Below are 22,494 nucleotides of genomic sequence, written 5' to 3'. Positions count from 1 at the left end.
TATATATGTATGTATATATATATATATATATATATATATATATATATATATATATATATATATATATATATACATATATATATATATATATACACGAGGGGCAGTCAATAGGTAATCTTTAAAAAAAATTCACAACTTGTTTATTGCATGTACATGTGTAACAACTGTTATTTTTCAACATAATCTCCATTGCGTTCAATGCATTTTTTCCAGCGCATTACTCAGGCCTGAATTCCTCTCGAAAAATATTTTTTTTGGCTGCTTGTGTCGCCATTCGTGCACCGCCTCTTGGACCTCTTCGTCAGATCGGAAAGTGCTTCCACCAAGCGCCTCTTTAAGTGGCCCAAAGATATGGTAATCCGAAGGGGCGAGGTCTGCCGAGTAGGGTGGATGAGGAAGACACTCAAAATGCAGGTCTTCGATTGTTGCAACTGTAGCGTGGGCAGTATGGAGCCGAGCATTGTCATGCTGCAGCAAAACACCGGTCGTGAATAGTCCACGGCGTTTTGATCTGATTGCTGGTTTCAGATGATTTTTAAGGAGGTTGCAGTATGATGCACTGGTGACTGTGGTCCCTCTGGGCATGTAATGCCCTACAAGTGGGCCTCGGCTATACCAGAAGAGCATCAGCATCACTTTTCCAGCCGACGGCTGTGTGCGGAATTTTTTGGGCTTCAGTGAAGTTGAATGGCGCCACTCTTTGCTTGCCCTCTTCGTTTGTGGCTGAAAGTAGTGGACCCAGCTTTCATCACCAGTCACTAAGCGCTGTAAGAAAGCATCGCCTTCTGTTTCGTAACGTCGCAGAAGTTCTTTACATGCGTCGACTCGCTGTTCTTTCAGTTCGGGTGCGAGTTGTCTCGGCACCCACCTTGCAGACGCTTTGCGGAATGCCAGCACGTTGTGAATGATATGGTGTTCTGAACCATGGCTAATGTTCAATTTGGAGAGCACTTCATCCAGCGTAATGCGACGGTTTTCCCGTAGCATGCGCTCAACTCCTGCAACCATTTCTGGTGTGTCGGCTGTGTGAGGCTGGCCTGAACGAGCAGCGTCTGCCACACTGGACACTCCACTTTTAAACTTCCTGTCCCAGCTGTACACATGCAGTAGCGATAAACAAGCGTCACCATATTACATCTTCATTCTGCGATGGGTTTCACTGGAATTCACACCCTCACTTCCCAATAAACGGATGACAGAATGCTGCTCCTCCCTGGTGCATGTTTCTCAGGGAGCCCCCATCTTGGAACTGCTCTGCTGACGTCATACGCTCAATGTTACCAGATCTAAAACAGGCAAAACATGACTCTTACCCATAGATATAACATATGTCGTCTACAACTCCACACATTACATTCTCAAATTTATATCGCCATTTTAAGGTTATTTATTGACTGGCCCTCGTATATATATGTATGTATATATGTATATATATGTATATATATATATATATATATATATATATATATATATATATATATATGTACAGAATATCTATACATACGCACACGAAGGTGGATACTTAGGGACCTGGGAGGGCACTGTTCCACCTTCTGAAACCGGCATATGGCGATAACAACCAACAACACACACCTTCCTTCTCCACATTGAATGCACCTGTGGGAAACCTGGTCTCACTGCTCACCCAATTCAAGGTTTGTGGTGCTTTGTGATTGGGTGGCAACCTCATATATAACGCCGTTTCAATCCTCGTGCGGTGAAAGTTTACTGCGTGCATGGGCGCAGTCACTGCGCAGGTACGCAACAGTCATTTCGGTTTGCTAAACAGATTCAAAAGATAGACATTTGTTGGTCACAGCTTTGCCTTTTTATTGAATGAAAGGAGCGCAGCTTACATTTGGATCTGACGCATTGTACGCAGCTGAAACCCCAAAACAAGGTAAGAAATACAGGGATGTACTGTTTAAAAGAAAAAAAAAACTTTTACTTGCAGTGACAGGCAAGACAATGGCATAAAACCAGAATTCCCACAACATTAGAAAATTACTTGTCTGGTTTGAACACTTATTTAGGTTTTGGTTATGACATAACAAAAGGGAGTTCAATCTTGCAACAAGTGGAAATACAGCCCAACGGGGCATTGAGGAATAAACACAAGAAGGCTTCCGAACGGCAATCAGACTGATTCTTACCCGTGGTTTGGGTCTGGAGAAGGCAACTAGTAAATAGAATGTGGCGTGACATGGAAAAAATGTGGCGACATGGCACCATAGTAGTGAAGTGCAATGTTGATACAATGCTTGCTCATGAAGCGCCGTGGCTAGATCCGGAATCAATATCCAATGGCTGTTTGATTCCAACACTCTAAATACTCCTGCAACAATTTTATAACACTGTACAATGATTGACAGAATAAATTACACTGAATATAGAAACTATAATATAAAAACATAGAACATAAATAACACGGGGACATGGGGCGTGACTGGGGTAGCTAAAAATAACGACACTGTGTGGGATGATTTGGCATGGACAGAAAAAGAAATAATATTGATAAAATTTAACACATTAAAAAAGAAGAAATTGCACGCATAGTGGAATAATACTATTAAAAGCTGTGTAAATACTGGGCAACAAAACACACCTGTAACGGGGTTCAAGAAAGTCACTCGAAAATGGCACAAATCTGTCAACTTTTCCAAAATGTGATTCCAATAACATTTCCCCGTTACCTGCCAACCACCTTCAATACCGCACGGTTTTCCACCCACCACCCGATTCTCAGGGTGTTCAACAAGGGAACAATGGCTCGTGTCTCGATGTCACTCCTGCCGACCAGCGAGGATGTATGTACGCTAAGTTATGGCTTTAAATGGCAGTTCGTGAACGGGCACGAGGATCTCGAGGAACCATCAATTTGTCGTCGCTCGTACTAGATCAGGTTCCTGTAACTGTAGGCTTTTAACTCACCAACTACCGGCTTATACTGTCTACCTTGTGCTATCGTGTTCTACCCCATACTTCATATCATCGTCTCGTAATACTGCTGCAGTTTAACCCCGTGCTGTAGTTAATTCATCCTTATTCGCTTACAATTTATTTCACAGATTCCATTAGGCTCATTACATATCACAAGTTGCTCAACTCAAGTGCTTCCTCACCCCAGAATACTTCCTCCTCTTCCGGATCTCACACCCTTGCTCTCCCCATCCCCACTACCACCATATGCCATGTGCTGCTTCTGGAGGCAATTTATCTTCTTTCTTTTCTAAAGCAAATAAAATATTTAAAAAAGAAGAAAAAGCTCATGTATTATGATAACCAAAAAAAACAAACCCTGCAGCTCTCATCATCCACCTTTCTCATTATAACATGACAATTCATCGATTTCTCAATCCCTTCTCCCTTTTTTTCATGTTTTTTTTTACCCAACTCTTTCATGCACAATCCATTTGTGAGCCCTTTATCACATTATCTTGATACTACACATTCAAGAACTGCTCTCAAGGTTTCCACTTAATCCCAACACACGGACAATGTGCTCCGCATGGCTGCTTATGGGGCTCGAGACGGCGTGACCACAAAAGTCGGTTTCGACATTCACCTTCAACAACCCCACCTCACTGTCGGCTGCCATTGTTTGGCTTAGAAGCAACCTTCACTGGTTGACCACCTCAGGAGGCGCAAGGGAGGGGTTGGGAGGAGGGGGAGAGTCAACTCAAGTGGTGACTGAGGAGATAGTGTTCTTATATTCGGCTACATGCGTGCTTCAAGGTAAAAACTACCTTTAGGAGTAACTGTGAGTTTTTGTTTTGCTAACTGTTCTACAGTACTCCGCACCTCTACTATTGAGAGAACAACCACTCCGGCAGATACAGCACAACTGTGCTGACAGCATTCCCTCGCGTTGCTCCGACTCTACTTCGGTTTCCCATGACATTGTTCATTTCTCTCTACCAGCGTTCACATCATCACATCCGTTGCTTTTGTCCGTCTCCATGTTTGCATTTATTGCTTCTTCAAAAATCCCATCCGTCGATTGGACTTCTTCATTGTCCTCCACGCTTTCCTCTCTTGGACAAATCTCACTTTCTTCTTCTACCATCTCCACTTCTGCTTCCACTTCCAACACACATCCCGTATTATCTCCAAATGTTACCAATTCACAGTCTTCAATTTGTCGCCTTTCTAGTTCAAACCCCATAGTAATCGGATTGTCTTCATGCTCCTTCACAATATCTTTACTTTTACCATCATGATCATCACCCTCTACACTTTCTTCAAAGTTTTCTCTATTTTCCACTTCGGTCTCTTGACACATTCCATTTTTTTGCTGTTCCTCCTCTTTGCTCATTCTTGCATTTATTGCTTCCTCCATTTCATTTTCAACTGCCTGAGCAACTAAAAATTTTGATTCTTCTCTTTCAAGATTTCCTACGTAACCTGGTTGATTCCTCTCTTCTTCTTCACTCATCCCACAATCATCATCGTCATCATCATCATCTTCATCATCATCAACTTCCTCTGCAACTTCCATGTCACCGATCTCCTCGATTTCACTGTTTCCATCGTCATCTCTTTCTTTATTTTCACCATCATCAGCTTCGTCGTCATGTCCCATCGTTCCTGTGGCATCCTCAGGGGCGAGCGTGGAGGTGCCATCTATCTCTCTGCGGCAGTAAGAGTAGCGATGGTTCATGTGCTGGGAATAGGAGCCGGAGTGGGAGAAGCGTTTTCCACAGCGGTCGCAACGGTATGGCTTCTCCCCGGAGTGCAGTCGTGAATGCTCCATCAGGTGATGCTTGTGCTTGAATGCCTTGTTGCACACGTGGCAAGCATGTGGACGTTTACCTGCCAGGCACAAAGCAAAATAAGGAATAGTTGAACACCTCTGAGTAATATAAACATGCTGATTCCATGACCTCAACTAGAAGGCATCTCAAAATGCAAAATGCATCCACTATGTACTTAAACTGAAGTTGACAAAAAACAACAGCTAAAAAAACATGTAAATTTTATTAATTAGTGTTCTTCATATTCTCATAATAAAAGTTTGTTGGAAATTTCATGACAAAAGCTGAAATGGTAAATACAAGTTAGGGCCTGGAATCTGGACAGACACACAAGCTCAATGGTAAATAGATAAAGCAACACAGAAGTGATTTAAAAAACAGGGCCGTCTTGTGCTGACATACAGCAGATGGGCTGATAAGACCTATATTTTTTTGTGTACATAGTCGAGGCTCATGGAAGAGCTTGTACTAGTACATTGAACGGTTCAGGACACATCAAGACAAAAGGAACAGTTGAGAGAGGGGGAGAACACCAACAGCAGAGATGATCAATGCCAAGATAGAGGCAGCCTTGGACAAACAATGGGTGTAGGAAGGAATGGGGGGCAGGAGAGGATACATGGGGTGGCCAAGATGGATACAGAAGGAAACTCTCGGGAGGGAAAACTGGAAATTGTTGGGGGCGGGGGGGGGGGGGGGGAGGGGAGTGGGCGGGGGCAGGGAGTTAACAAGGGTAGAAAATATGATGATTTTGGATGGGGGAGAAAATCTGTGATGGTGGTGAACAGCTGTCTTGAAGACATGGAGGGAATGTTGATGACCACTCCTTTTTGCATCCTCAGATGCATACAGCTGCCGAAGCAGTTTCTTGGCTAATGGGCACAATCCTGGACGGGTCGCACTCCGATGCAGGACACTTGAATGGCATATTCATCCCAGTAAGCTGGTACACATTTTGCCAATCTCAGAAGGATGACAGGCTGAGTCAACCCACCTGGTGTTAATTCAACGGCATGACAGGAGTCTGAACTCAGGACCTTGTGATCTTAAGCCAGCCACTTTAACCGTTAAGCCAACACAAGGCATCCTGGAGGGAATAATCAAATTGCAATATTTGTACTTACTGTGAGTTTGCCCTTTGATATTTTGATCGAATTAATTTATTAATTAGACCGGCACTCGGTAGAGCGCATACCTCCGCCAAACTGAACAGTTTATGTTTTGTATCCCACCGATAGCCAAATCTGGATCCGCACCTGAACCAAAATCAAATTGGCTTGTTATTGTCACCTAATCAACTCATCCACCAAGTTTTGTCACAATTCTTCCACAATGTTTTGAAATATAATGCTCTGTTTCATTTTTTGGCCTCATCTCTCAAAAGTGAAGAATCATTTAAAAATAAAATAAGTCATATATCCAGGCTGTTCTTCACCAAAATCTAATCCGGATCTTCAACAAAATCTAATCATTTCGTCCTGGTCAGACCTCTCCACCAAATGTCGTCCTAATCCATCAACACCTTTTTGAAATATCCTGTTCACAGACAGACATGGACAGACATTAGACAGATAGGGTGAAAACATAACCTCTGTCCACCTTATGGAAAAATACCTTCTGTCCACCTTATGGTTATGGAAAAAATAGACCACTTAATACTAAAAACTGCAATAAAAGAAGAACCAAACTGTCCACGGCCTAGATAGACTAAAAAAAAGCTTTTGCCAGCTTCCCACATTAATAGATGATAAAGTGCATGCAAATGTACAAGATATATCCCCAAATAATCAAGCTGATTGAGAAAGCAATGGATATATGGCATACCACACTAATCATGCAGCACTTGAAAGGAAAGATCGAAATACCAGAAGGGAAGATATGATGTGGGATCTAACAGGAAGACAGACTGCTCCCCCCCCCCCCCCCCCTCCTGTTTTTTCCTGGCTCTGCATCCACTAAGTAACCACATTAATGAGCAAGGGCATAGCAACCCTAACACCCTAACATCCAATAAATTAACATCCAAAGAGACAAGAAAGGAGACACATCAACTGTTGGTTTAAAACTCTTTGCACTGAACGACAAAAAAAATGGCAGAACAACTCAAATTACCAAATGGGATTTAGCCTAGATACAGTGGCCTGCAAAAATATTCACCCCCTCCCAATAATGACACATTTGGATGAAATAAAAATTATGCAGAAAAACTTTTCCAAATGAACTTTTTTATTCATAAATGAAGAGATAAAACTAAACACATAGTTGAAGAAGGTTGCATGTCAGGAATACCGAACAAAAAACATGTAGAAATCAAAACTCACTGGTTGCAAAACTATTCAGCCCCTTAGGCCAGTACTTGGTGGAAGCACCTTTTGCAGCAATAACTGTTATGAGATTTTTGCGTAGGTTGAAAAGCTTTGAAAAGAGAGATGGTAAAATCTTTTTCTATTGTTCACGAGAAAATTGCTCTAGTTCTGCCAAGTCTCATGGGGATCGTCGATGGACTGCAATCTTCAAGTCTCACCATAAATGTTCAACTAGATTCAAGTCAGGACTTTGACTGGGCCACTCAAGAACATTTATTTCCTTCTTATCCAGCTACTACAGCATAGCTTTAGCTTTGTGCTTCAGATAATTTCCTGCTGAAATGTGAATCTCCTATCCAGTTTCAGATTCAAGGCTGACTCAAGCCAGTTTTCATCAAGGATTCTCCTGTACTTTGAACCGACCATTGTCCCTTCTATCCTGACAAGCTTGCCAGTTCCTGCTGATGAAAATGCAGCCCCATAACATGATGCTACCACCACCTGCTTGACAGTAGGGATGGTGTTGGCTGGGTGATGTACAGCGTTAGGTTTGCACCAGACGTAACGCTTTGAATTTAGACCAAAAAGTTCAATTTTTGTCTCGTCTGACCAAAAAACATTTCTCCACATGCCTTCATTATCATTAAGATGCTTTTCCCGAAACTCCATACAAGCTTTTAGATGCATCATTTTCAGTAATGACTTCTTTCTTGCCACCTGTCCATAGAGGCCAGCCTTGTGAAGGGAAAGGGATATTGTTGACTGATGAACACTAACCCCCATCTCAAACATAGAACCTTGCAGATCTTTCAAAGTCATTGTTGGATTTACAGTGACATCCCAAACCAGTTTCCTTCTTGTCCGGCTGCTGAGTTTGGATGGGCGTCCTGATCTGGGTAAAGTCTGGGTGGTATGATACGTCTTCCACTTCTCAATGATTGATTTCATTGTTTATTTTTTGTTTTCTTGCTTGTTTGTTTGTTTGTTTGTCTGGGTGATATCCCAGCCATCCTTTGAGCTAGACAGCTGAAATTTCTGCAAAATAGTGAGCAAGTGCTTTGGCAAAAACGTTATTTTTGGTTTTTTGATTAGTCAATTAATTGATTTGTTACTTAATTATTATCGATTGATTAAGTACTTATTTATTTCCTTTCTCTTCTGGGTATTATCTCAAGCACCTTTTGAGCTCAGAAGCTGATATTTGGACATGACAATGACGAAGTGATTTGGCTGTAAAGGCTATTTTTGATTTATTGATTAATCATTTAATCGATTAATTATTTCATTGTTCGATTAATGACTTTATTTTTTATTTTTTTTAAGTTACAGATTCGGATGAAACGGTGGTGGTTTAGGTATTCTATTAGCCAATTCATTAATTATTTAATTATTTTATGGTTATTATTCATATATTTTCATCATTAATCATTTATCTATTTTCTTTCTCATCTGGGCAATACCTCAGGCACATTTTGAGCTAGGAAGCTAATATTTGGACACAACAGTGACCAAGTGATGTGGCTCTAAAGGATATTTTAGATTTATTTCTTAATCAATTAATCGATGAATTATTTATTCATTAATCAATTAATTTTTTTTTCTTCCCATTAATGGCTTATTTTATTAATTTTCAAAAAGTTACAGCTTCGGATGAAGCACTGGTGGTTTAGGTATGCTATTAGCCAATTGATTAAGAAAATATTTTATGATGATTTTTTATTGATTTTAATTATGCAATTAATCAATCAATTATTGTACAGCTCTCCCTCTCAATACAGTCTCTATGAGCCGCGCTGGAGGATATTTAATTATTTAGCATGGGGGCAGTGTAATTTGAATGTATCTGTACTTGTTTTCTTTCTTGTTTGTTTGTTTGTTTGTCTGGGCAATATCTCAGCCATCCTTTGAGCTAGGAAGCTGAAATTTCGACACAATAGTGAACAAGTGCTTTGGCAAAAACTGTATTTTTTGTTTTTTTTATTGATCAATTAATTGATTTGTTACTTAATTATTATCGATTGATTAAGCACTTATTTATTTCCTTTCTCTTCTGGGTATTATCTCAGGCACCTTTTGAGATAGGAAGCTGATAATGGGACACGAGAGAGACTAAATGATGTGGCTAAAAACGATTTTTTGATTTTATTTGAAGTTACAGATTCAGATGAAACGGTGGTTGTTTAGGTATTCTATTAGTCAATTCATTAATTATTTCATTATGTTATGACTATTATTTATATATTTTCAATCATTTATTTATTTTGTTTCTCATCTGGGCAATATCTCAGACACCTTTTGAGCTAGGAAGCTGATATTTGGACACCAGAGTGACCAAGTGATGTGGCTATGAAGGATGTTTTTGATTTATTGATTAATCAATTAATAATTTATTGATTAATCAATTAATTATACATATTTTTCGATTAATGACTTATTTAATTAATATTCAAAAGTTACAGCTTCGGATGAAGCACTCACTGGTGGTTTAGGTATGCCATTAGCCAATTGATTAAGAAAATATTTTATGATAACTATTTATTGATTTTAATTGTGCAATTAATCAATAAATTATTGCATACATCTCCCTCCCAATACAGTCTCTATGAGCTGCATGGCAGTATTGTCGGGGGCGCCCCGGCAATGCCGCGCTGGCGGATATTTATTTATTTGGCATGGGGGCGGTGCACTTTGAATGTATCTGTCGTTGTTCATTTCTTAATCAATTGGCTAATAGTATACCCAAACCACCAACATTTCATCCGAATCTGTAACTTTTTGAAAATGAATTAATTGGGTAATTAATCAAATAATTAAATAAATTGATTAATTAATGAATTAAAAATACCCTTTACAGCCAAATCACTTGGTCATTATTGTGTCCAAATATCAGCTTCCTTGCTCAAAAGGTGCCTGAGATATTGCCCATAGAAAGAAAATAAATAAGTACATAATAAATTTATAATAAATAATTAAGTAATTAATCAATTAACTGATTCATCAAAAAATTTAAAATAAATACTGTTTTTGCCAAAGTACTTGCTCACTATTGTGCCCAAATTTCAGCTTCTTAGCTCAAAGGATGGCTGAGATATCGCACGAACAAACAAACAAGAAAACAAGAAAACAAACAAACGGAGTGAAAACTGAGTACTGGTGCTTCCTTTCAGCGAGCATCATCACCGAATCCCCTTTTGTGCCCAGTGATGACATCATGCAGCGCCTGGAGATGGAATAAGAAAGGAGCGGTGTACAATATTTAATCTCAGACTGAAAAGATCACCATGACCCCAGATCACTATTTACCTCATTGCCTCCACCATCAAGGTTGTCGGAGGTTATGTTTTCACCCCTGTCTATTTGTTGGTCTGTCTGTGAGCAGGACATCTCAAAAAGAATTCCTGACGACATTTAGTGGACAGATTTGGTGTGTGAAGAGGTCAATTTATCCATTAGATTTTGGTGAAGATCTGGATCTGGAAACGAGAATTTTAAGTGATTCTTTACCATTGAGAGATGGTGCCAAAACGTCGCAGATCCGGCCTATCAGTGAGATACAAAACGTGAACTGATCAGTCTGGCAGAGTATGCACTCCACTGAGTGCCCTTCTTGTTTTGAATGATCCACCATGGAATCATTATTGCTGACAACTTGGTATTACTTTAAATAAACCTTAAACTATTTTATTCAAGTAGAAAAGGCAGCTTACTGCAAACAAATGAAAATTTAGGTCATACATTTCAGCAACAACAAAGAGCTTCATTTATAAAATAGTACAAAATGTTTGCCAACACTGAAAGTATTGTTGCATTTGTGAGGGAGAGGGCAGTTGTAAGTTGCAAACACTAGACGCCATATATATATATATATATATATATATATATATATATATATATATATATATATATATATATATATATATATATATATATATATATATATATATATATATGTATATATATATATATATATTGTTGCGGATATGGGATTTACATCCATCCATATCCGCTTGTAAATATTCCCCTATTTCCTCAATACTTCCCAACTATCCCCAATCCCCCATTCCCTAGTCCCATTTTCTGTAAACAACACTCTGTAGACCTGACCTTCCCCTATTTCCCCCATTAAATGTCGCATCCAGGTCCACCGCATCTCACGTAGACAACTATAGGACATCTTGCTAGTTATTCTTAGTCTATGTCAGTTAAGGACTCGTTTCCATTGATTCTGACTCTTCGTTGCACCAGAATGTGATTGTATGGCACCGTTAGGAAGTTTAGGACCTCCCAATACCTCCCCGCAGCTCTTCCTCACGGTTCAGCAACAACAACAACAACAACAACGGCGGCGGCGCGGGGAGTGCGCGTCCTCACTCCGGCTTGGTTGGTGGGGGGTGTTGGGAGTGCACCAGGCCTTTCCAACGAGCCGCCATCGAGCACGTGCTCGACGGGGTTACCAAGTAGGGGCTCGCTGTCAGCTCCTCGTCAAGGGCGGAGCCTGGTAACCCCCGCACCCAATAGAAGCGGCGGACCGGTCCCATCTGGGGCGGAGCCAACGAGCCGAGGGCGTGTGACTCCCCGCTGAGCATGCGCAGGAAGAGGGAGGTGACGTGAGATGCGCCCTGAGCTTGGAGAGAGAAGGACGCCACCTCCGAGCGCTGTGACACCTCCCCGCATCTCTGGACTGGACCGTGCTTTATCCTGTCCCTGAGCCAAGGTGCACCTTGTGCTATCGACTGCCTGTCCTTCCCTGCCATCAATCCCTGTGTAAGTCAGTCTTGTTCCGTTTGTCTGTGGTCTGTCTGGGATAGATAAGATTGTGTCTAAGTGCCTATCTCTTCTGTGTCTTTACCTCATTACCTTGTAATCTACCCCTTTTCTCCACCACTAATTATATCCTCCTCCGGAGGTCTTGAGAACTGTACCCCTTGCGTCGTTCATTTATCCCAGTCGTTGTGTCCTTTCCATCATTGATTTAGCGTAGCGCGATTCGGCCAACGTTCGAGTGGAATCGGGTGAGTTGGGGGGTAATCGGGTAAACTGTGCGAACACGGCGGCCATTCCGCTCGGTCAAGCAACATCTTAAGCCGTGTCCGTAACAATATTGTTACAGACGCGGCTTTAGATGTTATATTGACCGAGCGGTGGTGTCCGAACCGCGTCCGAACAGTTACTCCCCGATTAAAACCCGATTCCACCCGACGTTGACCAGATCGCCCCACAGATATTCAATCGGGAAATCTCTAAAGCGACCGAAAGAGAATGAAAAAGAAGAAGAAGAGGAATACGGAGGAAGAACAGATTTTATTATACACACACAAGCAATGGATGGAAGAAGCAGTAACACAGCGAATCGTTAACTTACACTATTCATTTTTACTTAGCCCCAAGACAAACGAGTAGGACAGGACGTTCACACTTACACAGGGGATATTGCAGGCAGGTAGGGCTTGAGATGGACTGCTTGAGAGGGAGGCAAGGTCGGGAGGCCGCAGCTCACAATTCCTCGCGGTTTTGGCGGGAAACCCTCCGTCGTGTATCCACTGCGGTAGACGTCACGCGCTGGTTCGGCACACCTGCTCCTCTTCTTGAGGTGGAGCCGTCTCCCTCCTTTCAGCGCGTCTCTCCAAAGCTGGTTTCCTTGCCGAGTACCTCTCCTCTTTGGCTTGGAGCGTTTCGCATCTCACCGCCTCTTGGTGCAGTCTCTTTGCTCATCTCCCAAGGCCTCTCCAAGTCATCTCTTAAAGCAGTCCCTTACAGTCGCTTTTATCACCTCGGGCGAAATCAAGCCGCCGGCTCCGAGGGCACGCCTACCGGGTCGCTCACCGCGGTGTTGATTGGCTGCTAGGGCTGGTTCACTCCTTCCCTCTTATGACGAGGTGGAGACACGCCTTTCTTCCCCAACCCTACCTCGTGGCCAATGGTGGTTTGAAGAAAACCGCCCAAAATGCGGAAGGCAATTGCAAGGGAGGTTTTGGGGAAATTGGAAGGGCCTACTCTTATTTTGTTTGATACAATGCAAAGTCAATCTAGTGGGAAACACATACTTAGCCTACATGGAATAAGGAAATACACTATTTAAAAGATATATCGTGACCTGCGTGTAAGTTTCATGGAATTAACTAGGAGGCCGGCTACGACCATTATTTACATTAACAGGGTGTTACCATACTTTTGTAACGTTCACATTGTAACGTTTTCACATTCGTTACACTTCCTCCAAAATTGTTACACTTCTCAAAAACCGTTACACTTCTCAAATTCGTTACACACTTCTCAAAATCGTTACAATATATATATATATATATACAGTCACGTGAAAAAGTAAGTACACCCCATGTAAAGTTTTGACTTTTGTTACGTGCTCCTCCCCAAACCCCGGTCACGGTGTACCTCCGAGCCCCGAGAGGGGTCACGGCAGAAATAATGTGTTATTCTGTATGTCAAAGATCAATGGTGAAACCACACCAATTGTTACCAACAACAAGTATTGTATTAAGGTCACACAAGAATAACAGTACACTAACAATAGATATCATTTTCCTATGATGGTACCATCAGTTCGTACACGGTAACTCACTGTGCTCCAAGTGAGTGAAAAAAGAACATTCCCAATGTCTCTATTCCGGCATCAAGCCAAAGTCGATCCGCTCCAGTGATCGTCAGAACGATGTCTAATCGAGACCAGAATCCCGTTCGGTTGAGTGACAGTCACGCTGCCAAAGATGCGTAAAGGTGCCCTCCAGGCGACTGGGAAATCACACCTTCGGGTATGGCCGCTCCACGGCTCCCAATCGGCGAACCGCAGATTTCCCACTCAAAAGCCACGTTACACACACACCATGTTAACGTCTAGATGTGGTGAAAATGGTTGAAGCGAGGCGAAAAACCTGGAGAGATGCGAAAATCAGGCGCGAGTCAAAATGGTCAACGGCCCGTACTCGAGACGTAACGGCACTGCAATGATTCTCTTCGGAATCAACCGCAAAACCTGTCACGCATGTTGATCTGTCACAGCGATAACAACTCTGTCGCAGGAATCCCTTTCCCGGGAAACCCCAAAGTTCGCTAGTGACTCCCGTTCGCCAGCGTTTGCTCCAGTCCTCCAAACAGCTCGGCCTCTTGTCCGACTCAATCGCTCCGCCTTCTTTTTTTTTTCTTCCTCTTCCTCTTCGTCATCGTCCGGTTCCGGTTTCATTTAAAACATTAACTTTTTTTACCTTTTGAAAATAGTAATCTCTATTTCACTTAAACGATAACAATAATTAATAGTACATGGAACCAAAAATGTTTACAGTGGATGAAAACCACAACAACGGAAGTGACGAATCCGTAACACTTCCCCCCATCAAGAAAGAAAGTTGGAACATAGTAAAAACTTTCTTTGCATGCAAAAACTCTTTTAACAAACAAAAGTAAAACTCACCCCCAAATGCTCAATTCACGTGAGCAACAATAATTAATATTCCCCAAAATAAAGCAACAAAACTTCCAACAACCTACAGGAATTTCCAAAGTTAGTTCACTCTGGATAAAGAATCAGCAACGACATTGTCCCTGCCCTTTACATGCTCAATTTCCAAGTTGAACTCCTGCAAAGCCAAACTCCATCTCATGAACCTCTGATTTTTATTTTTCATTTTTTGAATGAAGGTTAAGGGGTTGTGATCAAAAATCCAAAGCAAAGCAAATCTATAGCACTTTTTGAAGGAGGCCGAGCTGAGAGCCAGGTTTCATGGTGGTTGGGTGGTGAGGCCTGGGAGTATTCACTGCATGGACACATTTAGGAACGTGGAGTTCACGGGTTAATCCATGTAGGAATCTTGGCTCGGCTGCTCCTGAGCACTCAGTGCTTCCAACTCTTCTCTTGATCATAAAAATCAAAATCACAGTTGTAGAGTCGGGTGTTGTAGTCACGTGAGTAGCGGTCCCCATCTCGGCTACCACCGTAATAGTCATCCCGTCGAGAGTTGCCAAAACTGCGCTGCTGCTGCTGGGAGCCTCCGTAGTAATCACGACTGCGGCCGCCACCAAAACTACTACTCCCACCCCGGGAGCCATAGCCACCCCTGAAACTACCTCCACGTTTTCCTCCTCTGTAGCCCCCTCGACGCCCATGGCCTGCCTTCTCTACTGTTATGGTCCGACCATCCAAATCCTTGCCATTCAAATCCTGTTCTGCATCTTTGGCGTCCTTTGTGTTTTCAAACGTGACAAAGCCAAACCCTCTCGACTTTTGCGTCTCCCTGTCTTTTATCAGCAGCACTTCCAAGAGTGGTCCATATTTGCCAAAGAAAGAGTCCAGGACATCTTCACTTGTGTCAAAGTTCAGTCCACCTACAAAGAGCTTGCCAACATTGCCTCCATCCATGACTTGTGTGTGCTGACACTTAGTTTCAGAGTACTCGACAAGAAGTGCCTGTGCAAAGCGTGACGTCAGTACCTTCTCCTTCTCTTCAGAGCGCTTCCTACCCATAGCACGAGTCGCGGCACAGGATGGAACGATACCCGGGATCTCCTGCTCTAACTGTGCGGTGTTATTTTCCATACTAGGCTTTTCAACAAACATAGGATTACCAGAAACCCGACCACCGGCCAAATCATTCCCGATAACAAAAGAGATTCCCTTTACAGGAAGAGTGGCTTGTAAACCTACGGTGACCAGTCCTGACACCAAATCAGACTTCAAATGGATGACATGAAGTGGAGCTTTAACATAGCCACCAACCCCCTGTAAAAGAACACTAACACCAGTTGCCATCTTCTCTGACAATGGCAAAATGCCTTCAAGCATCAAAGATTGATGTGCTCCTGTGTCCCTCAATACCCTAACAGGTCTCTGGTTAGTGAAGTCTCCATCCAGTGACACAAACCCCTCTGAAATAAAAGGTTTGTAACCCTCTTGAACAAGGTCGTTCTGTGATGCCGTAACTTTGGCATGGGAACCTTCACAAGGCACTGTCCTCCAAGGACGATTTCTCGCATTTGGCAATGCATTCGGAGTTGCACTAGTTTGACTCCGCTCCTGATTTTTCCTTTTCAGGGCGTAACATTGGGACATCAAATGCCCAGGTTTCTTGGAAAAAGCGCAAGTCGGCCCGGAGGAAAAACTCGTGGTCTGCCTTGGGCCCTCCGGAAGATAAGTCTGTCTTGGAACTGTAGTCTTCTGATCCATAAAAGTCGCGGTATCAGATTTGTCTCCATAGTCATCTCTAGGCCGCCTCCATGAATATTTGTTCTCCGCACCTGATTTACCATACCTCCCCTGGTTAACTCTAGGCGGGAAGTTAGGTTTGTCGAACCCCATCCTGTGTGTCAAGGCATAGTCATCTGCCACGGTTGCTGCCTCATACAACTCTGGTACTTTCTTTTCATCCAGATGTACTTTAATGTCCACGTGGACACACTGTTTGAATTCCTCCACCAAGATCAATTGTCGTAACAGGTTGAAGTCTTTCCCAATCTCCTTCGAGTCACATCACCTATCAAACATGGTTTCCTTCATTCTGGCAAACTCCACATGGGTCTCACTCTCCGTCTTCCTTGCATTCCGGAATTTTTGTCGGTAAGCTTCAGGGACCAATTCATAGGCTTTGAGAATGGCTTTCTTCACTTTCTCATAATCTGCACATTGGTCATTCGGTAAAGCCAATAGATATCTCGAGCTTTACCCACCAAAACACTTTGCACTAACATAGTCCAGGACCCCACAGGCCATTTTAGCATTTGAGCCACTTTCTCAAAGTGTAAAAAAACTTGGCTACCTCCTTTTCATTGAAGGGTGGAACCAGCCTCACATGCCTACCAACATCCCAAGTGTTCTCGCTCGTTGTCGAACTAGCCGGCATGGATACTACTTCTCTCCATTCTCCCAGTAATTCCAGCTCCTGAGTTTAAGTTCCTTCTGGTACTCCATGTCACGTTCCTTTAACTCCCTTTCGGCTCTCCTTTCCTCTGCTCTTCTTTCTTCTTCAGCTCTCCTTTCCTCTGCTATTCGCTCCTCGAGTTCTTGTTCCTGTTCTGCTCTTCTTTCCTCGAGTTCTCGTTCCTGTTCTGCTCTTCTTTCCTTGAATTCTCGTTCCTGTTCTGCTTTCCTTTCCTCTGCTTTTAACCTTTCCTGGCTCTGCAGTTGCATCTCCATTTTCCGGAGCTCCACATTTTCTTTTTCCTCGGGTAACCAATCCAAGGCTACCTCTTTCCATGTTCCTTGTCCCACCAGAGATTCTACCACCAATGTCTGCATCTCTGCTTTCTTCATATTAACTCGGACCTCCAAGTTAAAATATTTGGCCAATATCATGAGTTCCGAACTTTTTTACACCTGGAACTGTGCCTCATTAGGGGACGCCGCAAACTTCTCTGCATCAAACACCATGGTGACTATTAGTTAGCACCTGTTAACCTTCACACAAAAAATTTAAATTTTTTTTATTTTTTATTTATTTGAGAATGTTAGAAAAATTCTAAATTTGGGAATTTTGGGAATGTTCGGGAATTCTATCCCGGACGAGTGTCAGGGAATTTAATCCCGGACGGGCCCCCAATTTCTGTTACGTGCTCCTCCCCAAACCCCGGTCACGGTGTACCTCCGAGCCCCGAGAGGAGTCACGGCAGAAAAAATGTGTTATTCTGTATGTCATAGATCAATGGTGAAACCACACCAATTGTTACCAACAAACAAGTATTGTATTAAGGTCACACAAGAATAACTACAATAACAATAGTAATCAATTGTACAACCAATATATCATTTTCCTATGATGGTACCATCAGTTCGTACACGGTAACTCACTGTGCTCCAAGTGAGTGAAAAAATAACATTCCCAATGTCTCTATTCCGGCATCAAGCCAAAGTCGATCCGCTCCAGTGATCGTCAGAACGATGTCTAATCGAGACCAGAATCCCGTTCGGTTGAGTGACAGTCACGCTGCCAAAGATGCGTAAAGGTGCCCTCCAGGCGACTGAGAAATCATACCTTTGGGTATAGACGCTCCACGGCTCCCAATCGGCGAACCGCAGACTTCCCACTCAAAAGCCACATTACACACACACCAGGTTAACGTCTAGATGTGGTGAAAATGGATGAAACGAGGCAAAAAACCTGGAGCGATGCGAAAATCGGGCGCGAGTCAAAATGGCGAACACGAGACGTAACGGCACTGCAATGATTCTCTTCGGAATCAACCGCAAAACCTGTCACGCAGGTTGATCTGTCACAGCAATAAGAACTCTGTAGCAGGAATCCCTTTCCCGGGAAACCCCAAAGTTCGCTAGTGACTCCCGTTCGCCAGCGTTTGCTCCAGACCTCCAAACAGCTCGGCTTCTTGTCCAACTCACTCGCTCCGCCTTCTTTTTTTTTCTTCCTCTTCCTCTTCGTAGTCGTCCGGTTCCGGTTTCATTTAAAACATTAACTTTTTTTACCTTTTGAAAATAGTAATCTCTATTTCACTTAAACGATAACAATAATAGTACATGGAACCAAAAATGTTTACAGTGGATGAAAACCACAACGGAAGTGACGAATCCGTAACACTTTTTCAACATATTTCAACATACAGCTATTTGATCTTCATTTCAACAATATTGAAAGACAAAGGTGATATAATATAACAAATATCATAAAACTTCTTTATGATATTTATGATATTATGATATATCATAAAACTTCTCCATAATAATAGCCCTTCTTTCACGAGCCTCGATTCAGTATACAAAAAAAACAAAAAAACATTTACATTTTGTAGTCCATTGTATAATTTAAATAAACATAAATGCAAATTTTGCATGTGGAAAAAGTAAGTACACCCTTGGTTCTTATAGGTGGTATTGCCCCTTTTGGCAGAAACAACCTCAAGTAGGAGTTTCTTGTAACTGTCTACCAGTCTCTGACATCGACTGGGAGAAATTTTTGCCCACTCCTCCATGCAGAATTCTTTCAGCTGTGCGATGTTTGAGGGGTTTCTTGCATGCACAGCTCGTTTCAAATCCCCCCACAACATCTCAATGGGATTTAGATCCGGGCTTTGACTTGGCCATTCCAGAACCCTCCATTTCTTTCTTTTCAGCCATTCCTTGGTGGATTTACTGGTATCTTTAGGGTCATTGTCATGTTGCAAGGTCCACCTTCGGTTGAGCTTCAACTTTCCGACAGATGGCCTCACATTATCCTTAAGCACCCTCTGGTACAATGAATAATTCATAGTGGATTCTATGATGGTGAGCTGCCCAGGCCCTGATGCAGCAAAGCTGCCCCAAACCATAATATTTCCACCACCATGCTTTACAGTTGGTATCAGGTTCTTGTGGTCAAATGCTGTCTTTTGTTTTTGCCAAACATGTCTTCTGGTACTGTGGCCAAATAGCTCTACCTTTGACTCATCTGTCCAGAGCACATTGTTCCAGAAGTGCTGGTCTTTGCCGAGGTGTTCATTGGCAAACTTTAGTCTTGCCCTGATGTTCTTTCTGGACAGCAAAGGTTTCCTCCTGGCACACCATCCCATATAGATCAAATTTGTGCAGCCTCTTTCTGATGGTAGACTCGTGCACTTTGACATCAACAGTGGCAAGAACTACCTGTAGGTCCCGTGATGACATTCTGGGGTTCTTCGAGACCTCTTTCAGCATCTTGCGGTCTGCCTGAACAAGTTGGCAGTTGTTTTGGAATCTTCTCCACTTGTGGATGATCTTCCGGACAGTCGAATGATTTATTTCAAATTGTTTGGAGATCTTTTTAAATCCCTTCCCAGACTCGTAGGCATCTATAACCTTCTTTCTGAAGGCCTCAGAGAACTCTTTTGATCTAGGCATGGTGACGCCACACACTTCAACAACAAAGAGCAAACCAAACTAAATGTCTGAGGTTTAAATAAGGCAGGTTCCTCCAAGATCCTCTCTAACGATGTTCTAATCATTTGCACCTGAGCTGGTGCACCTGATTCTAATTTTATGTATTTGAAGTAGTGATAAATGGAGGGGTGTACTTACTTTTTCCACATGCGAAATTTGCATTTATGTTTCTTTAAATTATACAATGGACTACAAAATGTAAATATTTCATGATATTTGTTTTATTATATCACCTTTATCTATCAATATTGATGAAATGAAGATCAAATAGCTGTATGTTGAAATATGTTGAAAAAGTCAAAACTTTACATGGGGTGTACTTACTTTATCACGTGACTGTATATCGACATACATATATATACATATTTATAATCCATAATGACGCACTGCTAGATGGTTCCTCTGGAACTTTGCAGGCAAGGCGGACGTGCATGGCGATGACGTCATGTTGTCCGCTCATTAGGTTGGAGAACCAGATTACAGATACCATTATATATATATATATATATATATATATATATATATATATATATATATATATACACAAAGAATTAAGTTAAGCACCCCCCCCGTTTTTTTACAACCTCGCACATTACAAGTTTGTTGTCGTCAAAACAGTGTAATATACCCATGATATTGCTATATTTTCTGGAGAAGTGATATTATGGTCACATAAAAACATAACAATCATGCCGTTTTCAATATTTTATTCTGAATAATTTAAGGTGAAATTTTTTGGGAATTTTAGGCATATTTTCACCTCAATTTAAGTATGGAGCTATAGGTCCATCACGGACAGTGTGGATGACGTTTATGTTTTCTAACGTACAGTCATTGTTCTGAGAAGACCTCTAGCGATCTTTGCGTCAATAACGTGTGTAGGACCCACGTGATCGGATCACTGACTCAACCAATCACTTTTTTTCACTTTGATCACTCAATTTCATCAATGGATAATTGCTAATGTCATACCAATCATTATTTGATCTCACATACCTTAGAATATATGCCAATGTATACATATACACAAAGAATATATATTAGGGGGTGCTTACCTTAATTCGTTGTGTAGGGGTGCTTAACTTAATTCTTTGTGTATATATATATATATATATATATATATATATATATATATATATATATATATATATATACATACAGACTTGGCATTTCATATGGAATATTTTTTTTTGTGGGGGTGAACGTACTTTTCAAGATGACTTATAACCAAAAGTTCATTGGAATTATGTTGAAATTATTCTAGATTTTGTTAATGTGACCTTTAAAAGAAACAAAAACCACATTTGACATTTCAAAGCAAATAAATTGATCCTTGAAAGTGATGTAAACTGATATCGAACTCAATTCACAGACAGTACTGTGTTAAACCTCTGTGCGTTTTCCAGAAGTATCTCTTTATTTTGCACATTAGCCAAAAATTTTTTTTAACAAAAACAAAAGTTAAATTACGACTGGGATTACGGACAGTAAAATTACAGTTCAGTACTTCGTGTAACCCCCACGAGCATTCAGGAGAGCACGTACATGTTGAGGCATGCTGTTCACGAGATTTGCCAAGGTTTGGACAGGAATCGCTTGCCATGCAGTGACAATAGCCTGCTGCAATTCACGCACAGAGGCAGGCTGCTGGTCCAAGTTGTTGATTTGACGCGTTAATTCTGCCCACAAGTTCTCTATCGGATTCACATCCGGGGACATGGCAGGCCACTCCATATGCTCTACACCATGGTCAGCAAGAAAGTGTTGGATCATGCGAGTACGATGAGGCCGTGCATTGTCATCTTGGAAGACAAAGTTTCCTCGAAAGGCTGCACGAACAAATGGAAGCAATGTTTCTTCCAGAATGGCCCTGTGCTTGAACTGGTTCAGGTTTCCATTCAGAACAAGCGTTACGCCTAGGTCCCCCGTCGGTGAAGTGATGCGAGTTGACAAAGTGGAAGACGCAGAAAACATGCTATGATATGATATTTCGCTCACAGGGTTGACATACATGGAGGCGGCCATCTTGGATTTTGACGTGGCGACCCAATTTTCAATGGCGTTCTTCCTTATGCCTAAATACACCCACGCACCAGATTAGAAGTTGGTACTTCGCTTATTTTTCAAGATATTCGGCTCACAAGGTTCAGACATACATGGCGGTGGCCATCTTTGATTTTGACGTGGCGACCCAATTTTCAATAGCCTTCTTCCTTGTGCCTAGATACACCCAAACACCAGATTATAAGTTGGTACTTTGCTTATTTTTCAAGATATTTCACTCACAAAGTTCAGACATATATATGGTGGCGGCCATTTTGGATTTTAACGTGGCGACCCAATTTACAATAGCGTTCTTCCTTATGCCGAGATACACCCACACACCAAATTAGAAGTTGGTACTTCGCTTATTTTTCGAGATATTTCGCTCACAAGGTTCAGACATATATATGGTGGCGGCCATCTTGGATTTTGACGTGGCGACCCAATTTTCAAGAGCGTTCTTCCTTATGCCGAGATACACCCACACACCAAATTAGAAGTTGGTACTTCGCTTATTTTTCAAGATATTAATCTCACAATTTTCAGA

At 41.9% G+C, this 22,494-nt stretch overlaps 2 protein-coding genes across 4 annotated transcripts in view; one reads left to right on the top strand and one right to left on the bottom strand.

Moving 5' to 3' along the window:
• Positions 1-22,494, top strand: part of LOC144888467 (uncharacterized) — a 790,732-nt gene that overhangs the window by 756,467 nt on the left and 11,771 nt on the right. The window lies entirely within an intron of this gene.
• The window catches only part of LOC137418823 (zinc finger E-box-binding homeobox 1), a 139,153-nt gene continuing 118,464 nt past the window's right edge, over positions 1,806-22,494 (bottom strand). For 2 of the 3 annotated variants that reach the window (XM_068104958.2, XM_068104959.2), the window contains exon 9: positions 1,806-4,812. In XM_068104958.2, coding sequence (XP_067961059.1) covers positions 3,905-4,812 — 908 coding nt within the window. In that variant the 3' untranslated portion in view covers positions 1,806-3,904. Of the gene's footprint in view, positions 4,813-13,637; positions 13,874-22,494 lie in introns of all 3 variants that reach the window. The other variant, XR_013620948.1, reaches the window with a different exon arrangement.

Source organism: Myxine glutinosa, chromosome 12 (assembly GCF_964187855.1).
Source record: "Myxine glutinosa chromosome 12, kmMyxGlut1.1, whole genome shotgun sequence".
NCBI classification, from domain to species: domain Eukaryota; kingdom Metazoa; phylum Chordata; class Myxini; order Myxiniformes; family Myxinidae; genus Myxine; species Myxine glutinosa.
Note: the sequence above shows the minus strand (reverse complement) of the source record. Positions and strands in the feature narration are given on the sequence as shown.